The 25,599-nt window shown below is 31.9% G+C and overlaps 1 protein-coding gene, 1 long non-coding RNA gene and 1 pseudogene across 3 annotated transcripts; 2 read left to right on the top strand and 1 right to left on the bottom strand.

Annotated features, from left to right (window-relative positions):
* Positions 1-284: 284 nt before the first annotated feature.
* On the bottom strand, positions 285-1,000 carry LOC11440254 (uncharacterized). The gene is made up of 2 exons (XM_003607249.4): positions 800-1,000; positions 285-721 (listed from the first exon to the last, which is right to left on the bottom strand). Exons 1-2 carry the CDS (start codon positions 890-892, stop codon positions 608-610), a joined length of 207 nt encoding a protein of 68 aa, XP_003607297.1. The 5' UTR covers positions 893-1,000; the 3' UTR covers positions 285-607.
* Positions 1,001-4,833: 3,833 nt separating this feature from the next.
* Positions 4,834-5,747, top strand: LOC11438135 (putative uridine kinase C227.14; annotated as a pseudogene).
* A 12,595-nt stretch (positions 5,748-18,342) lies between these two features.
* Positions 18,343-20,198, top strand: LOC120580025 (uncharacterized). 2 transcript variants are annotated; one of them, XR_005645644.1, is made up of 2 exons: positions 18,343-18,588; positions 19,470-20,198. It is a non-coding gene; the product is annotated as an uncharacterized lncRNA (long non-coding RNA). The 2 variants fall into 2 exon arrangements; XR_005645643.1 differs by lacking the exon at positions 18,343-18,588 and adding an exon at positions 18,598-19,131.
* Positions 20,199-25,599: the final 5,401 nt, after the last annotated feature.

Below are 25,599 nucleotides of genomic sequence, written 5' to 3'. Positions count from 1 at the left end.
CAACGGACCAAATTTAAGTCACCTGTTCTTTCATCGACTATACAACCTACGTATTAAAAAACTATTTACATCTGTTGCTTATCCTTGGCGTGTTTACTTTCTCATTGCTAACATATTATAGGTAATCAACTGTCAAAAAGAAAAACATATAGGTAATCTAACTGACTTTCTCACCCTCAAGTGTGAGATTAAGATCCTCTCAAGAGGAAATAATGTGACAATCTAGACCATTAAAATATAAAGAGAGGATAACATTGAAATTTGAAAAAGAGGGAGAAAAGTCATTTAAGGATGAGATGTAAAAATGAACATGCAACTATTTTGGTCTTTGGACGAGCAACTTGTTGTCAGACTAATCATCGACTCAGCGGAAAACACAAAATGTGTGACTTCTAACTCATATTTGATACACAACTTTCTACATTTTTTTTGGATAGAAAATGGAACACGAGCACTATTCAACGAACACCAAAAAAAAAAACTATTGAAAAGGTCACTCAACCTAGTACAAAATGAAAGACAACATGTAGTATAAAATCAAACATAAAACTAAAGAAATGAAAGACAACATAACATTTAAATAGAGTAATTCTCGTTCTTGTTGTAGTCATTTTTTGGTATTTTTACTAGCTTGTCTTCTGGCTCTTCTCTCTCGGGAGCTGGATGTTGGTCTAAAACCTCCATTGTCTGATTCAGAATCATCCCAATCTTGAAGTGATTTCTGTCATAATTCAACTTTATAAGATTGATAAAGATATCATCATGTAATATATATTACATAATTGATGATGTTGCTTACCTCTCTAATCTCATTGAAACTCACTGCATAGAAGGTCACTACTGCAGCTGCAACAATGCCCAAAACTGGAAGAGCGAATTGCATTGCATCCATTTCTGATGATATATCTCTCTCACTTTTTGTGTTTCTTCTTCTTTCTCAACTTTATTAAGATATTAATTTTATGTGATGATGATATAGATATTAGATAAGATATGGTTATGATTCTATTCTCCAGTTGCAATTTTACGGCCCCACAATGTTTGGGGTCTTTCTGCGGTTAAACAATCACCAATAAATTAACTCCTTCAAAAAAAAAAAAAAATCACCCATAAATAACTCTCACGTAAGCATGATCACAATTATTTGAACACACCGTTTAATTACGTATAAAAAAAATATATCGTTTAATTATTTTAAATGAAATACACAAAACTTATCTCATTTTTATTACATGTTTACACATACCATAAATCACCCCTTAGAAATATTATTTTAATAAGGATTTTAGGTTTGAGTTGTGTGGGTAAGATTGATTTTTTCCTCAATAGATGCGGTGACAAACCACCTAAAATACACATACAATTATGAGGTTTCAAATTCAAACATAGATGAAGAGGTCAAACTTAACAATATCAACATTGATAGTTGAGTTAAAGTTTATAAACTACAAAGAAGAGTTTTGTTGTTGATAAAATTCATTTATTTTTATTATGAATAAAAAATTATTTTATTTGAGAGAATAGATAATGTAACATTCTTCTTCTAGATATTTGAAATAAAAATAAAAAATAAAAGAATATAATGATTTTCTTGAGCTGATCAAGTTTTAAATACCGTAAAATTCACTACAACATATTTGGATTTTAGTAACATTTTACAAATGTTACCAAATCAAAAACTTTTTTACCAATGAGATTTATCTAGTTTGTTACACTTTTTAAATGATAACGGAACAAAAACCAGAAATATATATATATATATATATATATATATGGGGTTTGTTAGGATACACTCATTAATTTTTATTAAGGTGTGTTTTAGCAAAGATATAACTAAAAAAATTGTTAAATACACTTTAAGGTAAATGTTGCTAAATCACACCTTCTACAAAACAAGTGAGTGTATGTTAACAACTCCTATAAACATTTGCTAGGATACACCCACTTATTTTTTATAAGATGTGTTTTAGCAAGTTATAATTAAAAAGTAGTTAAATACACATTAAGATGTAGCTTACTAAAACACTCCTACATAAAAACTAGTGGGTGTGTTCTAGCAAATTCCTATATATATATATAGGCAGGATCCGTTGACATCAGGTGTAAGTGTATTTAGTTACACCAAATCATATCCGTTTATTTTAATTGATCCAATGATATCAAAATTAGTTTGACACCAAATCTTATCCATTCATTTCATTTAATCCAAAGGCTTAAAACTATCACCAAATTAATTAACTTACACCAAATACTCTCTATCACCTAATTAAGAAACATATTTATCATCGTTAATTTATAACCATGGTATCATTTAATCCTAACCATAGAGAACATATCATATATGAGAATGACCATCTTAGATCATAATGATGAGAATAATTATTAGATACAAAATACACTGCTGATACTGAAGCACTGCATTAAAACTCACGTGTACCTAATTAGAACTCCGTCTCCTTCATCATTCCTATTCTCATCGTGTTTATCTCCCTCACACAGCAACCAATTCTTTCCTCCATCAAGAAGAATAACGTGAACCTTCACAAATTGATTCCCATCAGTTTTTCGTAATACATGTCAAATTGATTTTTTATTTCAATGTTCATTGTAAAACCTCCGTGAACAAAAAAAAATCTATAAAAAACCCAAACTAACAAAATCAATTCAGCACCATAGGAATACACATTGAAATAGATTTGAAAGATTAAATCACTGTTAATTGTTTGTTTGTTTGATTCACGATGAAATATTGATTTAAGAGGAAATATTGAAATTGGTTTTTTGTTTACATCATGAACGATATTATCAATAGATAGATCGATTAATTGCTATCAATAGATCAATTTGTCATGTAAAAAATGAAAAAATAAAAGCACAATTTTGATGGTGAAGGGTGTCAGCAGAAACGGTGGGTGGGAATGGATTAAGAGCTCGTTTGTTATAGTTTTTTTAAAAAAAAAATTATTTATTTTAAAAAAATAATCTAAGAGTCCGTTTGTTATAGATTTAAAAAAAAATCAGAATTTAAAAATAATCTAAAAACAGCTTCAATTGAGAAGCTGTTAGGAGTAGTTTAAAATAAAATAGATTTTTTTTAGAGGAGAGAGAAAATATAATTTAAAAGATTGAACTAATTTTGTAACAAAAAAAATTATTTTTATATAGTTGTATCCAAACAAACTAAATTATTTGTTTTAAAAAAGTGAGTTTTATTACAGTAAACAAACGCAAAAATGATTCTGATTTTTCATATAATCTTTAAATTATTTTATATCAAAATCACTTTTATTTTAATCCGTAACAAACAAACCCTAAAGCTCTGCTGTGTGGTTTTTGGATCGGCGAAGATGAGAAGCTGAAAAGCTCTCAACACCATTTGTCCCGGCTTTTTTTTTCTCTCTTCAGTTTCTCTACATTTTTAAGGAGAAGCTAGGTCAAACAAAATATCAATAAAGTATCTTCGAAAAAAATACTTTTTTTAGAATGCATAAAATTGAATGGAATGAACTTTAACCAAAAGTTGTTAAATGTTACTTCAAAAAACTACTTATCCGTAATTTATTTCACAAACATCTCTCTTCAACTCACGCAGACAACCTTTTCTTTTATTTTTTAATATTATTTTCAATTTATTTTTTCTTTCATTTTTTTTAACCGGTCCATATAATTTTTTTTAAAGGAGGATCAATTTAATTTTATTATCTATTTTTGAAGGAATTTTATTATCTTTTTATCACTTATATATTTAATTTTAATATCTTTTAATTATCAAAACCTCACAAATATTTTTATTCATGCTGTCATTGAATGACACCAAATATTTTTATTCCCTTTCTTCAACCTCACAAATATATACACACACACACACATATTAGCGTTTAGAGTAATATTTTATGTCTGTATGTCTGTTTTTTTTTGTTACGCTAATGCGTATAATTTTTTTAGTGTTGCGTAATGCGTACAATTATTATTTTTATAAAATTTTGATTTTAATTAAAAGTACAAGTATAGATGCCTAAAAAAATTATACTTATATATATTTTACACTTTTATATTGTAACAAACTATGCATATCTTTTTCTTATTAAAAAAAACTAAACATATCTTTTTCAATGACACCAACAATGTAACAAATATAATACCATATAATATAAATTCTTATGTTTTTAAATGACACCAAAAATATGATATTCTTATTACAAAATTTGTTATATAGTATAATTGGAAAAGAAAAAACAAACTATTCTCTAGCTTAGCTCAGTTGATATAGACAATGCATAAATATATGCAAGGTCGCGGGTTCGAATCCCAGACACCACCAAAAAAATAATAAATTTAAAGTTTTATACAATATTTTGCCAAACAACTTTTAACTGAAAAATAACTTTACAACTAAAAAAATAACTTTAAAGTAGCTTTCAGACCGAAAAAAGCCTGACCAAACGGTACCAAAGATACAATGTGGAAAGCACACGTGTTGTTAAAAATAAAACTTTTAATCTCCATCATCTACTTTTGATCTAATGGTTGATAATAATTATTCTATCATTTTCATATAAGATAGACATTCTCATAAGATATGTCCTCTATATATATATATATATATATATATATCGTGTTTGTTATATTTTTTTAATATTTAAATTTATTGTTATCTCTTTATTACATTTGTTATTTGTATTCAAAATTGAAAATTGAATGTATTTTTAGAAAGAGAAAAAATTTAGCAAGAGCCGAAATAGTTGTTATCTTTATTATATATATATAGTATAGATACTATTGATTTGTCTAGTAGTAATCATTGAATTCAAGCTTCAATATTTGATTGAGCAAATGGAAGTAACCTTCTCCTCAACGACGGGAAAAATTCCTTCCTTGCCGATAACAAAATCAATCACTGGCGGTCGGAATTCGTGTTCAATCTCCATCGCGCGGTGTAACAAATTTGTTCAATTATCATTTTCTTCAACACGCGATCGCACTAACAAGAGTAATCTCTTCAAGGTTTTATCTACTGAAAAGGATCATGTTCAAGTTGTAGAGGGAAGTGGTGTTGATGAGATATATGATACATTGGTTAAACGAATTCTGCCTCCAGCGTCAATGTCGTTAAATCCTAATTATAAAGTTTTTGTTGGCCTGGCTGGTCCACCTGGTGCTGGAAAAAGCACCATAGCGCATGAAGTAGCCAAACGCATAAACAAGCTTTGGCCAGAGAAAACTTCTTCCTTTGACTCTCAGGTTCAACCTCCTGATGTTGCTATTGTGATTCGCATGGATGGTTTTCATCTTTATCGTTCTGAACTAGATGCTATGAAGAATCCCGAGGAAGCACATGCCAGAAGGGGAGCTCCATGGACATTCAATCCCACGCGACTACTTACCTGTCTCAAGAATGTGAGAGTCCATGGATCAGTTTATGCACCATCATTTGACCATGGTGTTGGAGATCCAGTGCAAGATGCTATCTTTGTGAACCTTGAGCACAAAATCATTATTGTAGAAGGCAACTTTTGCTCTTGGAAAATGGGGTATGGAAGGAGATTTCATCTTTGTTTGATGAGAAATGGTTTATTGATATTGATATTGATAAAGCAATGCAGCGAGTTTTGAAGAGGCATATCTCTACTGGCAAGCCTCCAGACATTGCTAAGCAGCGAATAGAGAACAACGACAGACTCAATGCAGAACTTATAATGAAGTCCAAGAAAAATGCTGATATAATAATCAAGTCGGTTGATTTCTGAGGAAGTAAGTATTATAACTTTATAATGATGTCTGTAATAAAGGTTGTTATTAGTTCACATCCTAAAATTGTTATGCAGCTTTAGAGTAAGCAAATAATTGTTTGAATCTTTTGCTGTAATTTTTTGAGAGGGGTTGCTTCCATTGGCATTTTCCTGTATGCGTATGTTTAGATGAATCGGAATCCATTCAAATTTCTGCAAAAACATACAAAATTTTTAGTTCACCCTTTCAAATAAAAAGTCTTTAAGTTGAAACAAGGTTTTATTAGGGATGTTTTCATCTTGTTGGAACAAAGTGACCTTTCATTTATAGATTTGATTAAAAACACGTTTGAGTTCATTATTACTTGGTTGCTCAAGTAATTATGTGAAAAATAACTCTCTTGATCAAAGGGGTTGCGGTGTTAATCTTTTGGCCGAGGGGTATCTGTTCCACATGCTAGGGTTCACGCTATTCACTAACTCATTGAATATCCGTCTTTTTGCTTTTTTTTTTACTGTGTTAACATTTGAAAACTATGAACTATGTTTTTTTTATTAAATTTTAATTTTGATTAAAACTAAAAATATAAATGTTTGTTGTTTTTTAATTATAACATACCAAATTAACATGATTATTTATTTCAATAACACCAACAACAATCTTTATTATAGAAAAAGTTGTTTAAGGCTATAATTGGGATAATAAAAAATTGGGTTAAATATGTTTTTGGTCCTTATAAATATACCAAATTTTCGTTTTAGTCCCTCTAAAATTTTCCTTTAACTTTTTGTCCCTATAAAATTTTCAATCACTACTTTTGATCCCTATTTTTAAGTTAATTTTTGTATTTTTTTTAATGAAATTGTGCAGAAATGTGTAGAATATTGTAAAAAATATTCCCCCAAAAAATTAGAATTTTTTAACAAAACATAAATTAATTATTAATTTTTAACCGTCAAAAATATAAAAATTAATATTAAATTCATGTTTTGTTAAAAATTTCTAATTTTCTTTGGGAGAGTTTCTTATAATATTATGAATTTTTATGCAAAATATTATTTAAAAATATGTATTCTACATATGATTTTACTTTAAAAGAGGGACCAAAAGTGAATATGGAAAATTTTTGAGGGACTAAAAGTTGAAGGGAAATTTTAGAGAGACTAAAACGAAAAGTTGGTATATTTATAGGGACCAAAAATATATATAACCCTAAAAAATTAGGTATAAATATACTCATTTAGTCTGTTACACTTTTAAAATGATAAAGAAAAAAAAAACAGACATATATATATATATATATATATATATATATATATATATATATATATATATATATATATATATTTCTATCGTGTTTGTTATATTTTTTTAATATTATTCTTATCTATTTGTTACATATGTTATTTGTATTGAAAATTGAGGGTATTTTTAGAAGGAAAAATTCAACCCAAAAATTCTAAAAGGGGTAGTTTTCTTTATATATAGTATATAGAATCACTTTTTAAATGTTACTAATTTTTGAAAATTAAACATGATGAATATAAGTAGTTACAAATATTTTTCCGGAATAATTTATTATCTATAACATCTTTTTTAGTCAAAAAAAAAAAAAATTCTATAATACCAATTCATCATAAAAAGAACATATTTAATAATCATTTGATAAAAATATTGTTTCATTTAGACAATATGTGTTTGATATAACATTTTCATTACTTTGTTGCATTGAATTATTCTTTACAAAAAATCGAATAAATTCAACAAACTTTATAAGATTCTGGATGAATAATTGAACATATATATTTACATAGTATAGTACTGACCGGTGGCGGATCTTAAGTAAAATTTTTTGGGGTGCCAAACTTCCATGGAATATATATTAAACAGTTTTAAATACTAACAATAAATGATAACTAATCTAGTAGCATAAATCCTTTGAAAGCATCAAGAGATTGTGGGTTCAAATCTCATCAAAACTGTTTTTTTTAATACAATTTTTAAAAGTAAAAGATAAAACATGTAAAATGAAAATTAGGCAGTGTTGAACCCGCGACCTTTCCCAGTTCATGGCACCCCTTACCACTGCATCAACTGAATTGTTATCAAAATTATGCACCTAATATAGTAAATAAGGGAAATCTGGGGGATGCCATGGCACCTGCCTGCCCCTTAGAAGATCCGCCACTGGTACTGACATCGTCAAGAGGTCAATACAAGTTTTAGAAACCAAAACTAGTAGAAGATTAGAAAATGTTGAAAATTAGAATCATTGAGTTTTTATCAATGTACCAATGCTTATCTCATTAGGCCTCCCCTAATTGATCTGTTATCTATTATATTTACATGGTCAATTTTAGTCATAATTTTACTTACAAATTGAGTAGAATCATACCTATAAAAACCAACGGTTGTTCTTTGGAATATTTTCGGAGACTAGTGCTCTGCATGTTGCATGCTCACAATAACCTGAGTGTTACTACAGCTCTCGTGCTGAATTTGTCATACAAAAAAAGTTTCTTGACTTTCTACAATACATTAAAATGGTGGGATCTTTTATGGACTCTGCGTATGTGGAAACTTTAATGTAACGAGGTGTATTTTTTTATTTTTTTTTACTTCAATCAAGGAGACATGTGCATTCATTTATCTAAGTTTAAAATGCAGCTTATTTTTAAAGTACGCGGATTACATTGGGGATATATTAACCAACTTAATTTATATCCAAGGACATGTCATTAGTGACTGAGAATAGAAGAGTACGTAGTAGTGACTGACACTCTTCAAAGTTGAAAGAAGAGATGCTTGCTTCCAAGGGAAAGAAACAAATGTTGATAACTAGAGCATTGTCATCAAAGATAGAAACTGAGTATATACTTTTTACGAGTGATTCAAAAATCGTTTTTGTGGAATTTGTCCACCATTGGATAAAAAAGTCACAACTTATTTTATTTTTTTAAGGCAAAATAGAAATTAAAATAAAAAGATAGGGAAGTACAAGACTCGGGGCGAAGGACCTGATCCAGTACCATAAATTCAAACCCTATCGAGTGATACAAATAAGTCAGTGCCAAAGTATGGTACAAAAAAGAAAAGCGACCATAAAACAACCACTACCACAGATAATCTAGCGAACCTAAAACATATTTCATTTAATTTAATGGTAAAATTTATTTTCAAATGATGAAAACTAGCACGTACATGCGAGACTTGTACATATGCACAATGGTGAAGGGACCATGGGGTCATAGAGGCCGTGGTCCCACATTTTTTAACAATTTGTTTTTATTTACTTACAAAATAACTTTATTTATTATATTATAATTATTTTACCATATTAATTACTATCTTAATTAAGTGGTATCTAATGTTATTATTTTGTACTTTAAATCTTAAAATATTCCATGATTCTTTTAATTTGGACCACCAAAACTTTGGGTTCAACTTGGACTTGTTGATTTGAGGCCATTGATATAGAAAAATATAAAATGGATGGTTGAGATTTTCGTTTGGGTAACTGTTGTTAAAGTTATTGTCATGGAAAAAACTATGTAAGACTGCACGCAAAGATTCTTTCATCATAAGAACCTTTTTTTTACTAAACATCATAAGAACCTTCACCATGAAATTTTGAAGTTTTTAAACGAGATACGAATTAATTATGAATTGTTTAAGAAATTCATAATTATGGGGAATACAAATTCATAATAAATTTGTCCCTAGTCGAAAAAATATATAATTTTTTGTGTAAAGCCATGTCTTAACATCCTAAAGATGCCTGGAAAAAATCATGAAAAAATTCAATCTTTCCATCACTTTTTTGGACCATGCGTATAATAGAGTGTAAAAAATAAGAAAAATCTCAAATTACAGGGTTAGAATATGTATTTTTTATTTTACAGGGTTATTTTTCAGACATTGCGTATTTTACAGGGTCATTTTAAACAATTAACCCTTTATATTATTACTACTATTACTTAAAATGTGATTAGTAATATTATTACTATTATTGATGTTATTATTAATTTTAAGCTAGGGTTTAATCTAGATTGAACTTGTTTAGTCCCAAATATCCCAAGATTAGTTTTAAATTAGGGTTTGAGTTTGTTTGAACTTGATTAGTCCCAATGTCCCAAGGTTAGTCTTAAGCTAGGGTTTGAGTTTGTCATCTACGTCTACATAAAATGATAATTTCATGTGATTACAAACCTAATAGCTAACTAGGGAATGAGTTACTAACTCCAATATCTAAGAATGTTATAAAACCCATTCTCTAACGATTTGATATGTGGTTAAAAGCCCAGATACTAATTTCATATGTGGTTATAAACCCTAATATCTAAGAACGGTATAAAACCCATTCCTTAACAATTTGAATAACTTATAAAACTCGTTCCCTAATAGCTATATGTGACACATAAAGTCCTTATTTGCTCATTATTTTTTGGCCTGCGAAAGTTGTCACTAGAGACTTTAGTGACTGCCCTTAATGTGGACCTTCTTCCTTTTAAGGAAACAAAATCTCATAACATAAAATATAGTACAGAAATTTGTTGAACCATTGATGTGAAACTTTCTCTTTTCTGCATGGCTATCCAATCACTCTTGACTCAGCAAACCCATCCTCATAATCATAAACCCCAAATTGAACAAATTACAGAAGAAGAAAAAAAATGAAAAGGAGCAAAGGAAAAAAACCTCGTGCTTCTCGTTGAGATTATGAACAACTTTGCAAATTGCAATGAACAGTTGCCAGAATACTACAGGGATAAGCCTTCAGATTTATCTCTCACAGTCTTCAATTTCTGTATAAATTATCATTGAGTATATTATTTAATTCTTTTTTCTCTATATTATTTTTATTTTTGTGAGTATGCCCAAATCATACGTTCGAAACCTTGTGACCTCCCATGAGTTTTTCCATGGAAACAAAGAGGATGGAAAGGACGATAGTTGGCTCCTATATCCGTTTTTGAAACCATATGCACAACTAAAATCGTGACCATTGATCAAAATATAACAGATATCTTTGTTTTTTGTGGCGATGGCTTGCAGAACTGAACTCATTTGATGGAAACCATATCACTACTCTTATTATTAAGTCATTATTTTGTGCATTGCAGCTGGTTACATCACCGTGATCTCATAACACGTAGTGAACTTCGTATTTATGTGGGAAGAATAACCTTAATGTGTGAATTTTGTATTTAATTGAATTACTTCTTTTAGATTCAAGTGAGTGAAAAGTACCTGGAAGATTAAAATTATTTGATGGTTTATTATGTTTCAAAGAGCTTTAATCATAATTATAATTTGTGTTATTTTGAGCACACTACTATTGAGTATCAACAACTCTCTTATGCAATAATGTTGTTGAGCAAATCATACATAGTCTCAATCTTAAATAAAATTTATTTGGCCGCACACACATAAATATGAAGAAGAAATAGTATTAAGTGATGTGATTCAATATATTTTTTTTTCAAAATTTTATCGTTTATGTGTGTGCGTCTAAATGCTTATTGATTTGAAATTGTGCCCTAATTAGTATTTCTCAAATGTTGTTTATACCTTGGGAGAGAGAGAGAGAGAAGGGGCACGTTTCGTCACTGCATCATTGTTATTTACCACTTGGAGTGAGTGATGGTCAACATTCATGAAATGATGACTCTCACCATAAAGTCGAAATAGCTGAAATTGGTGAAGAAAAATATTTAGATCAGGGCAATTATTAACACAAATGAGGAAGAAGAAATTGACATAACATTGAGGTGGTGCATCGTGCTGAAATAAAATAAATCAATGAACATGAGAGTTTGAAAAAAGTTGGGCGATTCCAAAGCAAAATGCGCCACTACTATCTCTATACTAAGATTTTTCAAAAATAAAAATAAAAATCTCTAGACTAAGACATAAAGTTTCATGAGACATACACTTTGACAAATCACATCACAATTATCTCTACAAAAAGTTAGAAAATTATCTATATACAGGAGGGACACTCCTCCTTAATGGTATACAAATGAAATTCTACTTCCATCTACACCTTGAGACAGAAAAAATAATAAACAGAATGATGTAATAAATGTAATATGTTGATGATGTGATAGGAAGATAAATATGAAAAGAAAATAATATGTTAAATGAGTGTTGGAAAATTAAAGATGTACAAATATAAAAGCTTAAAAAAGATATCAATTAAACGTAGTTTCCACTTTTTAATGAACAAAAAGTAGTAATATTTGTGTCATCACATTTTAAAATGTGTAAATTATTTAGACTCATTCGTATCTAATAGAAAGAAAACAATCAATTATTTTATCATGCAAATAATTAATGATGCATTTTGAATTGATGTTGTTGTTTCTCCTTTCTAATGCATTATTTTTTGTCAAATTTTGGTGACCTAACTAATGATAGTTGTGGTCAACGTGACCATAATTCAGTGTGCAAAGACATTGCGATATAGAGAGTTTGGGTTCGAACTTTTGTTTTTGCATTTACAACGAAAAAATTAGTAGGATTATTAGTGGTATTAAGAGGCTTGCTTAATGACTCTGGTATGTTCCCTTTCTCTAAATTTGGATATCTTCATATGATCACTAAGAGTGTGTTTGGATAGGGTATTTGAGAAATTTTGAAAAATTTAGAATTCTAGGGAATTCAAATGATTTCATTCTTAAATGTTATTGTTTGGATGAAGTAATAAAAAAAATTACTGTCATCATTTTTGGGCAACTTTTATAAACTTTATTTTTTTTGGGCCAAATTTGAAAAATGAAATTAGGGGTCAATTTGAAAATTTCAAAAAATTGAGGGGTCAAAATATATTTTTTGGAAAATTTGAGGGGTCAATTTGCAATTTTTTATAAATTTCTAGGGGTCAAATTGAAAATTTTGGAAAGTTTGAGGACCAAATTGCAGAATTTGAAAATTTATAACAATGAAGAATTTTGAAATTCTTAACTTTTAGGTGTCATTTGAAATTCTTTAAATTTAACTTGAACAAAATACTTCATAAATTTCCATCATTTTGAAAATTCTTCAAATTATTATCCAAACAATAGAATTCACATCAAAGTATTTGAATTCCCTCAAAACATTACATTCCCTCATCCAAAGACACTCTAAGAGTCTAAGACCATTAAAATTCCTTGCTGGATTTATAGCTGTGCTTTGGCACTAAATGACACTCATATCTTAAAACGGGAGTACCTCCAAAGAAAATCAATAACTAAATGCAAAATTACGAAAGAATAAACAAAAGAAGAAGAAAAAAGACAATGGTAGTGGGGTGATCCTCCTCCATTTATGTGAAAAGTACTCACATTTTTCTCCATATTTACTCTTGCAAACAATAATAATACCTCTCATTCATAATCAGAAGCTTCCAAAAATCCAACTCATCATACATGTGTAAAGCAGCAGTAGCTGAAATTGTGGAACAATTTTTTTGTAGCAAAACAATTATCAACACAAAAGAGGAAGAAGAAATTGACACAAAGGTAGCCTGCATGGTGCTCATTAATCAATTGGTCATATTTTCTCTCTTTATATACACCTACCTGCTTCTTGATGAACAGGTGGAAAACAAGTACTTTATCATACTCTCAAAAGACAAGGGTTTTCTCTCTTTATAAGAAAATACTCCCTCCAGTCCAATATATTAGAGAATGACCTGCTTCTTTGTTGCTTTAAACAACATTCAATCCTTGTGCAGACCTAACCAAATTTTGGGGAAACTTCTTGAAGATAAATAGTGTGCATTTGAGCTAGCTCATCTTTCGTTATTATCATGATTTTGCGGAGAAATTTTAAAATAATACAGTATATATGATGGGATAAAGATTCCATGATGAGTATATTGCACTCATCTTCCATGGCTGTTTTCTTCCTCCAAGGATGTCAATTGTGCCATGGAGAAGAGTGCAATAAACTTGTTGTGGTATCTATCGACAAGAACTATGTCAGCGTCCATGGAGGAAGAATGCAACAAGCTCATTATGAAATCCATCAACAATAACCATATGAATGAGTATCCTATTACCATTGATCTTCATATACTTCCTCTCTTTCTCATCTTCTTGACATATATGGTTACGTTGGAATAAATGAGTATTTTAATAATCATCTTAAATTATAAATGAATAAGTATAACACAATATTGTTATAATTGTTAATGTATAACATTTAGGGTTTAGTTGCAAATTAAATCTATGAACCCTAAATGAATAATAACTTTTACTTTGGAGTATGAAAATGATCAATCATTTTAGTTTTGGTATTTATCCCCCTCACTTCAATTATGTTTTGTTTTTTGTTGATTTGCAAATTGAACCAATGTATGAACATGATACCACGTTATTCAAACATCTATATATAATATATTCTATACTTAATTTGATTTACCATGTTCGTGCATATACTGATTTGGTTAACATTTCTAAAATTTTAGATAGGACACACATATTCATGTTGATGCTGGTAGTGGTGACTTTATTGTTAATTTCCTATGACCAGAGCTATATAATATGATTTCAGACTCCTATTGGTGAAGAGCTTGAATGTAAATGGCCACAAGTATGGCCTTGACCTTGTTTTTATGCTGTCATTGGTTTGAGTTATATGGTGAACTAAAGAAGACTTGCACAAATACCTTATCTTCCATGTTAATTACCTTTGAGTGTATATGTGTAGAAGAAATCTTATGTGTTTGTGAAATAGCCCATTTCACGGATTAATGAAATAAAAGTTTTATTTCATAGCTTCTAAAAATCAGCATCATTGCATTGAGACACAATTTGATAAAAAGAAACATATTTTTTTTTTTGGAGATCCATTAGTACCAAAAGAAAATGACATTTGATCTTTTGTGGCATATAGTTTTTCTTTATTTTGCTTCAACTTTTGCTTAGCCATATTGGCTAACATTGAAAGAATTTGCTCCTCTACCGCTATGCTTGTTTCAGCCGAGGTCCCACCATTTGAGAGGGAATATTACATTTCACAAATTCACATCACTTCTAATACTCCATTTACTTATATAAGATAAGATTCAGGGTTTTTTTTTTTTTTTAATCGGCCAATATTATTAAACGCCATCCCCACAAGATGCATATAGACGGTACACCATAACTACGTACCTAAAAACACCCGTCAATATAAGATACATGTGATATCCATTTTTCCTAAAATTTATTTTGGAATAAGTTATCCGAGTTAAAAGTGGTTTTGCATCATAAGTGTATGTTTGGTTCTAATTTTGAAGAGTCACAAGATTGATTCTAAATGTGTAAAATTGATTTTAGAATGTTTGGATATTCTCAAGTAAAATTCATCCTGCGTCAGCATTGATTAACTTGAAACTAAAATTTGAAACTTGATTCTGCAATTAATTTTTACCTTCAAATTTTTTGTTCAAGTCAATTTTATATTTTTATTTTTAATGATCAATGTTAATTCTTAGTCATGTTAGATGGGGAGTCGAACTCATGATTTTTTTGTTACTCTAATCGTTGTGTTCCTAATCAAACCACCAAACCACTTGATGAATCTCTTAATCAGTTTTATATGAATGCATTTAAATTCCTTCAAAAACAAAAAATGAATGCATTTAAACATGAATGATTTTATATTCAACTCAGTTATAATCAAAATCAATTCATTTAACTTACTGTTTAAAAAAAATCATTTAACTTATTCGTATGATGACAATAGGAGAAGAAACTGATGCTCTACTAACCCAAGTTTCAAACAATACTAATAGACCTTATAGTGACAAACTTCAAAGAATCCTACTCAGCATGCATGTGTAAATGGGTTTCTACAACGTCTACAAGTCTCAACTCAACAGATAAAAATGTTAAAATAGTTAGATTGAATATCGTAACCGGAGTTAAAACCTCATATCCTCCTCCATATGTATTTTTGAGTTATGAAGTACAGACACTGAACACGACACGAACATTGATACACCGACAATAATAATTTGAGAAAATGATAAAATACAGTGTAATTATAGGCGTCGTGTTGGACACTGACGTATATCCGACACTAGAACACGTCTAATTTGAGGAGCATCCATGCTTAATGTCAGTATTTTATTATCATTTTGTCTAACTACCGAAAAAAATACGCTCCATATTGCAAAAATTGGGGAAGCAACTTTTTACCGTAGAGCCATTATTCAACACAATAGAGGAAGAATAAATTGACACGACAATAGCATGCATCATACCCACTAATGAATAGGTTTTTGAAAGGTTTTGTTTTTGCACTTACAACTAAAACATTAGTACCTTTAAAAAAAAAACTAAAACATTAGTAGATAACTACACAATTATAATGGTTTGATATTGCAAAATACCCACCTCACAAAATAAATCAATACCTAACTCTAATATATGGAATTCTTGGCGTAAACTAACTCCTCCCATTTATATGAAAAGTGCTCAATTTCCCTTTTATCATTGTCTCTCCATATTTATTCTTTCAAACAATAATAATACCGCTCACACTCACAACCTTCCAAGAAGCCAAAGTGGCAGTAGCTGAAAATGAGGAAGAAACTTTATTTTACTAGAGCAATTATTAAACACAAAAGAGGAAGAAGAAATTGACACAATGGTAGCTTGCATGAAGCTTATTAATCAATAGGGCTTATTTTCTATCTCTTTATACACTGCTACTTAACGAGCAAAAGAGGGTGTGGAAAATCTTATTGGTACTCTCTCACGTCTAACTTTCACTTCCTTCCATTTAGATTTTTTTGCTCCAATATTTAGCTTTTTTTGGCCCTTCTTTATATAATTGAATGGCTTCAAATCCATGTTTTTTATTGACAAAACAATCCATGCTAAGAATATGGTAATACTTTTTCAAATGGAATACTCCTAGTTTTCTTTTTTTAAAGTTTGAGATTTCCAAAATTTGTGTAGTGGCCTATGGAGTAATTTGAAATATTCACTTTATATGTTGTTCATAAATGCATATATTTTTTTCATAGGGTACATTGTAACTTATTTATGTTTTTTTTTCCTATGGGGAAGAAATTAACAAATGATGAATCAATCTAAGTTGGTGTTTGTGCAGGTTCAAGATGTTGGAGAATTCTATGCCAAAGGAAGACGTGCACCACAACATACAAGATAAGCTAGATTCTATCCCAAAGTTGAATGTGATTGTCATGGAAGAAGAGTGCAATAAATTAATAAAAGGAACAAGGGGATACATTGAAGAGGTATTTAGCAGAGAATACGGAACATATGTTCCGCTATAAATACTTCTTGTTGAACTTTGGGGCTAAGTATTTAGAAGAAACCCTAATAATATGTTCCGCTACATATGTTCAAGTACTTTTTTTAAGGAAAGAAATAACCCTTCAAAAGAGTAAAGGTGCTGTTTCTGTACTCACAATTAAAATTTAGTTTTGTCAAGAAAATTAAAATATTAGTAGGATTCTTCTTCAAAAAAATATTGGTAGGATTGGGGGAATTAGGAAGCTTGCTTCCGAGGATTGTCAATTAATTAAATTAAATTTGTACTAAGAAAAAGTTTTGACAATTGGTTTAATGAATTAAAAGGTGCTAAATCTGAGTTGTAATCACTAAACGATCATGAATTGTCCATAAATCCTAACTAGTAAAATTGTCGAAATTGTTAAGTTTGACGTTGTGAACGAGGTACAAACCTCAAATACAATTTTCGGTGATTGTTGTCTTTTCTCTATTTAAACAAAAAGGGATCATCAATTAATTACATTATATTTATCATGAATAATAGACACCAAATTGAGAGATATTAAACTTTTTATTTTTATTACCACATGAATGCTTAAAATGCCTAATCAATATAAAACCAAAAACCAAAAAAGAAAATACATTAAATAAATTTACAATTATAATGTTATTTTAATAACAAATGTTAGTAGTTAATTTGTTAGATTAATATTTACTTATTCGTCCGGATTTAATTTCAGAACTCTCAACTTCTTTTCTCTTAGCCCAAATTAGTTGAAATATTCAACCCCCAATTATAATGGTCTGATATTTGCACAAAACACTGTTTAAAAATTAAACAAGAATGGAACTTGTTGAACACTAGTTGAATTTGAGTGGAAGTTGGAAGAGTAAACACAAGTCCCAATGGATAGAACTAGTGTTGGTGTGAATTGAAAAAATGCCCCACATAGGAGAGGACACACTCACTAGTAGTGTTTATAAAAGTGGGGGGTGACTTACAAGGTTGTGCCAATCATGTGTGACGCCGCAAACCGTCTGACCAGGCTTGGGCTTAATTATTAAGTTTGTTTAATCCGCAAATTAGCTTAATCCTTAAAGTCACTCCGGATTTGTCACGACGAAAATCTTGTGAAACTTTCAGTATTTTTCTTTATCATAGTGGTTTTATACCACATTGAGGATGTTATTTCTCAAACGATTACTTACGGTGAAGTACGTAAACGCACAATTTGAATTGATATGTTTTATCTTGGAGGCGGCGCGGTTTATAGTCTAATTTGCACAAATTCGTCTAATTTGCGAAATGTCTTATAGAGAGCGAGAAAATCTCTTCTATGGTAATTTTCCTTTTTAAGGCACTCTTTCTAATTCCGAAAACAACAATGGAACTCGGATCTAGAAATGGATCATTCAGAATACCCAACGCACAAACAAAAAATGGAAGTAGTGCACCTCCTAAGAAAATCAATACCCAACTCATAATAATGAAGTAGCTTATGAGAAAATCAATTTCCAACTCAGAAAGTAAATCAATACCCACCTCACAAAGTAATCAGCACCTAACTCCAATCATGGAATTCTTGACGTGAATAGCTCTTCCTCCATATTTGTGGGAAAGGTAATCAAATTTTTCCTTTAACATTGTCTCTCCACAATTATAGTTTTTTTCATCGGATATACTCTACACGCAACTGCATGTACCATTCTCTCGAGTCAGGTAGGATGGTAATAGATGAAAAAGTTCTCCTTCAAAATATCTAACACTGCCATATTTTAAGAGATCTCTTACCATCACATCTAATTGATCTTGAGTTCTCCATATTTACTCTTTCAAACAATAATAATACCACTCACACTAACCACCTTCCAAAAATCCAACTCAATCAACATGTGTAAAGTAGCACTAACTGAAATAGTGGAAGAAATTTTTCAAAGCAGAGCAATTATTAAACCTAAAAGAGGAAGAAATAATTGACACAACAGTAGCCTTTGGACCCAATAATCAATAGCTCTTATTTTATCTTTCTTTATATACTGCTACTTGAAGAACAAAAAGAGGGTGTGGAAAACAAATGAGAGATATAATTGTTCTAGAGATAGAAAATAGTGAAGGAAGAAGAGTGTGCAAGAAGTTGATGCAATCTCACCACCAATATCACTGGTACTCCTTCTCTCTCACCCACCCTCACTTTCACTTCCTTCCATTTAGATTTTCTCGCTCCAGTATTAGCTTTTTTTCCCTCTTCTTTTTTATAATTGAATGGCCTCAAATTCATATATAGTTTTCTTTTTAAGTTTGAGATATTCAAAAAATTTGTTCAATGACCTTATTAAAAGTTAATTTGAAGTAGTCTCGCTGTTTATAAATACATAATTTTTTTTTCTTAAGGTCACTACCTTGTAACTTTTTCTTTTATGTTATGTTGTTTTTTTATTTTTATTTTGTTTCCCGTGGGGAAGAAATAAACGAACAAAGAGTCTAATTTGGTGTTGGTGCAGATTCAAGATGTTGGAGAATTCTATGTCAAAGGATGTTGTGTACCAAAACATACATGATAAGCTGCAGCTGGATTCTATCACAAAGTTGAACATGACTGCCATGGAGGAAGAGTGCAATAAATATCATCCGCAAAAAGTGCACTAATATATGAATTTATGCCACAACCCACAAGGGTCATTGGGTAAGTTCATCCTCAAAAGTGGACTTCCTGATGGTATTTGCAGTTTGGATTTGGAACATATTGTACCAAATTGCAAACACCATTGATCGAGGACTGGAATTCTTGCATAGTTGCATTAAGGATGTATTTCAAAGATTGTGCATTTGGATATAAAACCTCATGATAATTTTTGGGATGACGATTTTTGCGCAAAAATCTAAGATTTTGGACTAACTAAAAGATGTCAGGGGAGTGATAATTTTGATATCAAACCCCAAAACATTCTTTTGGATGACGATTTTTGCCAAAAAAATCTAAGATTTTGGACTAGCTAAAATATGTCAAGAGAATCATAGTATTGTGTCTATACTTGGCACAATAGGATACATAGTACTTAAAGTATTTAGACCAACATATGGTGGAGCTTCTCACAAGTCAAATGTATGCAGCTATGGCATGTTAATTCTATAAATGATAGGAGGAAGAAAGAGTTAGGATACATGTACTTTTAGTATTGGACTTATAAGGATCTTTAACAAAGGAATGACCTTGTGATTTGTTTTGCAAATTCAAAGGAAGAAAATGATATGGTGAGATAGATTACAATGATGAGTCTATCGTACATTCAAACGATTTCATGAGATAGACCATCAATGAGAAATAATAGAAAAGTTACAAGGACGACTTATGTCAGTGGCATATCTTCTAAAGTTTTTCTTATATTCTTATGAAATATCATCGTTACAAAGTTCATATGTGTTTTCTAACTTGTTAGAAACAAATTTAATAGTGTTTACTTAATAAAGTTACTTTTTTTTTTTTAGAATCAGCAAATATTATTACGGCGCGAGTGTGTAAGCAACACAACAAAACACGCAGGCAGAACATACATAACACAGGTCTCTGATATACCAGAAGACCAGTAGCTAAAAAACAGCCATACCAGAAGGCCAAAACCAAACCAAAAAGCGCAAAAACCAGAAAAAAGAAAATAGAACCCAGCTGCTACTGTCACGGACATGAGGCTGCCATATACCAAAGGGACTGTAGACCTGAAAAACAGGAAGAAACAGAAAGGCAGCATACCCCAGCCTCAAGCTCCTACACACAAACATCGAAATCCTATCGCAAAAGGCATTCTTTTGGGTTCCAACACCATTCATAAAACAAGCAAGTCGGCGCCTTGACACGAGTCAATGTCCATCTCCACGACAGAACCTTGATAGCTTCCACCACATTCTCAACATTACAAATAGTATTCTTGAAAATATGATCATTCCCAGCCCTCCAAATACTCGAAACCGCCGCATGCCATATTAACCGGTAGCCATTACGGATCCTTTTGTTGGTTAAATTATCATTCCAACATGCCCAATGGATGAACAAACTAGGGGGTGACATAAAATAAAATCCCAGCCATCTAAACAAACCATCCCACACCCCTCTAGCAAACTCACAGTGAATAAATAAGTGATTTGACGATTCCATGTTCCCATCACACAACACACAATACAAGGACGCCTCTGGAGGTAACACACGCCTATATGATAAGTTCACCTTCGGAATCCTATAAAGGAGTAACTTCCACGAGAAGGCCACCACTTTGGAAGGTGCCTTACTCTTCCAAAGATTCATGAACACCCTCCCCTGATCCTCCGTAACAGATCGCACCTCAATCCGCAAACCCTCCAGCTTCTTGTACATTGATTTCACCGTGAAACAACCCAACTCTTCCAACCTCCAACGCCAAGCATCATCCTCTTTTGTCCGCGAAAAACCTTCCAGATCCGCCAAAAGCTCCTGCTGCAAGGCGTCCTCCCACACAAACAAAGGACGCCTCCACGAAAACAACCAATGGGTGCTCGGAATATTGACATCTCCAAAATCACCTATTTTTGCCTCCTTCTGGTTTGATAATGAATAAAGCCTAGGGTACTTAGGACGAAAAGCAACCTCACCTCTCCACACCACGTCCCAGAAGCTTGTAGCAGCGCCATTCCCCACCCTTCTAATCAATTCTGAGTTGAACCAGTTTGCTTCATCAATCCTAAGCATATCCCTCCACCACCGTGAAACATGCGAAGGCCAAACATACTCCTCCCTCTCTATCACCCCAAGTATTACTCTACCGTATTTTTCTACCAAAACCTCCTTCCATAAAGCACTATCTTCTTGTATTAGCCTCCAACGCCACTTTGCTAGCAAGCTCAGGTTAACTTCCCTAACATCCATCACCCCTAACCCGCCATCCTTTTTTGGTTGACACACAAGAGTCCACTTGACCCAATTTATCTTCCTCCCACCCTCCACACCACCCCAGAGAAACTCCCGTTGGATTCTTACTATCCTCCTCCATACCTTTACTGGAATCTGCAAAAAAGAAAGATAAAATATCGGGATAGAATTCAAAACCGAATTTAGAAGCACAATCCTACCTCCAAGACTAATTAATTTATTTCCCCAATTATTAAGGCGCTGGGACAATAGATCCAGAAGCAGTTGCCAAGTAAAAACTCTACCCGGATTTGCTCCCACCGGTAAGCCTAGATAGTGAAAAGGGAGGCTACCTTGACTACAATTCAAAAACTCATAAGCCATATCCATAAAGTCTCTATCCACATTTATCCCCATCAAGCAACTCTTAAGGAAATTCACCTTCAATCCAGACGCCATTTCAAAACCCCTCAACAAAGCTTTCAAAGTCTAAAGATTCTCCACTGAAGGCTTCCCTATACAAAGCGTATCATCCGCATATTGGAGATGCGATAGAACCATCCCGTCCCTCTTAAAACGGAAGCCTTAGAAAAGGTTCAAATTAACCGCATTCCTCATCAATCCACTAAATCCTTTCGCTACAACAAGGAACAAAAAAGGAGCAAGTGGGTCTCCTTGCTTTTATACCCCTTTTAATATTAATCTCCTCCGTCGGACTACCATTAACAAGAATTGACATACTCCCCCCACACACACACCCCTTCATCCACCTAACCCATTTCGCACAAAATCCTAATATTCCCAACATGTACTCCAAAAAACACCACTCCACCGAGTCATATGCCTTTTCGAAGTCCACCTTTAGAATTAAACACTCTTTCTTAGCTTTTCGCGCAAAATCCACCAATTCATTAACCACCAACACATCATCAACCAAGTTTCTACCTTTAATGAAAGCCGATTGCGATTTTGAAATGATTGTATCCATCACTTTAGCCAACCTTCTTGCAAGCACCTTCGAAAGAATTTTATACAAACATCCGAGCAAGGAAATTGGTCTAAAATCTTTAAATTCCAAAGGTGAATGAATCTTTGGGATTAAAGCCACAAAATATGCCAACAAACTTTTTGGTACCACCTCATTAGCATGAAATTGATCGAACATTATTCTAATTTCATTCTTCAACAAGTACCAAAACTCCTTAACAAACGCATAATTAAAGCCATCCGGCCCCAGGCTTTTATCACCATCACATTCCTTCACAACCTCCTCAATCTCACACAATTCAAAAGGAGCCACCAAGAACTCATTTTGTTCCTCCGATAGCCTCTCAAAGGGAACTCCATCAATCTTTGGCCGCGCCTCATCACTAGTCGCCGTATGTCTTGTGAAGAAATCCACCACCTCCCGTCTAACCTCCATAGGAGATTGAGCCCACCCATCACCAACCTTGATAGCACGAATTGCGTTTCTACTACTTCTAGCCTTAACACATTTGTGAAATTTTTTTGAATTTTCATCCCCTTCTTTTAACCACTTTTGCCTAGATCTTTGAGCTATCATCGCATCTCTAGCCCTCAAAAGTCACCAAAGCTCAACAAATTTTGCCTTACGACCTTGAACTTCCGGGTCCGTCAATACCAACTCTTCTCCTTTCTTATCAAGCTCACCTATCTCCTCCACCAACAACCTCACTTTCTCTTCCAACTCCCCATGCTCCTCCTTGTGCCACTCTTTAATACCCGCTTTAAGCCCCTTCAACTTTTCTTTCAAGATATAACCCATCCACCCCTCCACATTTTGATCCCTCCAAAGGCCCTCCACCACACCCTTGAATCTAGAATTCTCAAGCCAATGATTGTTAAATCTAAACGGTTTTGGTCCCCAATCCCAACCACCTTCCTTTAAGATCAAAGGGCAGTGATCCGACACATCTCTAGGAAGCGCCCAAAGAGCCACTTCTCCCCACACCTCCTCCCATTCCTCCGAAATTAAAACCCTATTGATCCTACTCATCGAAACTCCATTCAGATGATACCACGTAAACCTTCTTCCCAACAATCTCAAATCCTCCAACTCCACCTTCAGTTATTATAACGACTTTAAATGTTCTATAGTAAAAGATAAAAATATTAAACTAGTCTTAGTCCCTTAGCCTGATTATAACAAAAGGCTTATTAGTTATTAGATTTTATCTAATATATTCCCTCAAACTCACAGTGCATTAGTAGTATTATTCTTCTCTTTGGTTAGTACACCTTGGCAATTTTCATTCAGCTTATTTCATAAGAGCCAATATTGATCCCACAAATTAGTCATGGGCAAATAGAATTCATGAATAGTAATATTATCCTATTTAAGATCCCTAATATCACTCTCTATCTTATATCGTTTTACAAAATTGAACTGCTCATACAAATTCAAATTACACCAACCCTCCTGAGCAATATCATATTTTGTTAGAATGTGGCGGTCAGTTCCGCAGCTCTGAAGCTAGATAGATCAAAGGTTACATTAGAAAGATTGAAGTGTGTGACGCCTTGCATGCTGAATTTTGTCATACTTAGAGAGAGGGCAAGCAATGTGTTGTTTGACTTAACTTAATTTTAAAAATTGTACTAGTTTAGAAACATTGAACTTTACAGAGAGCTTTTATAATAATATTTTCGGGCTCTTCATTTAATCTCTTTTCAATTTCTTCCATTTGGAGAAATAAAGCTACAAAAAAAATCTTAAAAATAATTAATGATGGTGGAACCAATTTAATTATAAGACCTACTATCAATTTTTTGGAGTGCATCTTTGCTCCATTTAGCAAGCCTCAATTTACTCCTTTTCACTTTACGTCAAAAATAAAACTAAAGGCTAGGATTAAAAGATTTACAAAAAGTACTTTTTTTATGAAAAACAAAACACAATTTTTTCTGTTCTCTGATAGCTCGCTCACGCATGCTTCTTCTTCTTCCTTTCCTCTTTTTAAGTATGGACGGAAAAGAGCGGCGGTGGCAGCGACGTATGAAGAGGAAGAGTGTGTACTATCTTTTTTTTTTTTTTTTTTTATCCCGGAAGAGTGTGTACTATTGTTGTTGTGCATCAGGGAGAAAAATGTTTTTCCTAAATCGTTTAATCCTAACCCTTAGTTTTAATTTTTCTACATGTCACACATCCATAATGGAAAATGGAGTAAATGGTGCAAAAATGGAGAGGATCTCATCTCAATTTTGAGGGTTACATCCTTATAAATGGAGTATATCTTTAATTTTCTTGTTTAGGCCGGTAACCCTCTTTTATATCAAAAAGTAAAGGATTTATTTCAAAAATTTAAGATTTAATTCAGCAAACTCTTACAATTTTAAAAGATTAAATTTTCAATTCTTTCAACAAAAGAAAAAAGATTAAATTTTCAATATGATTTTGTAAAGAAAAGAAATACAACATGATGAACTCATATGGATTGAAAGCATGACGATTTTGGTCAAGTGTTAAATTAAACGCCCTCATAACTTGATTAGGGGAGGTGGGTAGACATACATGGCAATAGGCATGACATCTTGTGTGTGGCATTCGATTAATTCCAAAAAAGACAGTAGTACTACTAGTCGTCATTCATGTTTTGTTATTGCACAAAAGAAGAGGGCGGTTTGGTCGGTTGACTGTGGCCACCACTTTGTGCCAATAAAGCCACTACTTTTCTCTAGTCTTATTTTTAGTGGGGCAAATGCTTACTAGGATACTAATATTAGTCTTTTTAAAA

Source organism: Medicago truncatula, chromosome 4, assembly GCF_003473485.1.
Source record: "Medicago truncatula cultivar Jemalong A17 chromosome 4, MtrunA17r5.0-ANR, whole genome shotgun sequence".
Classification (NCBI taxonomy): domain Eukaryota; kingdom Viridiplantae; phylum Streptophyta; class Magnoliopsida; order Fabales; family Fabaceae; genus Medicago; species Medicago truncatula.
The sequence above is the reverse complement of the archived record's forward strand: the minus strand, read 5'-3'. Positions and strand labels throughout refer to the sequence as shown.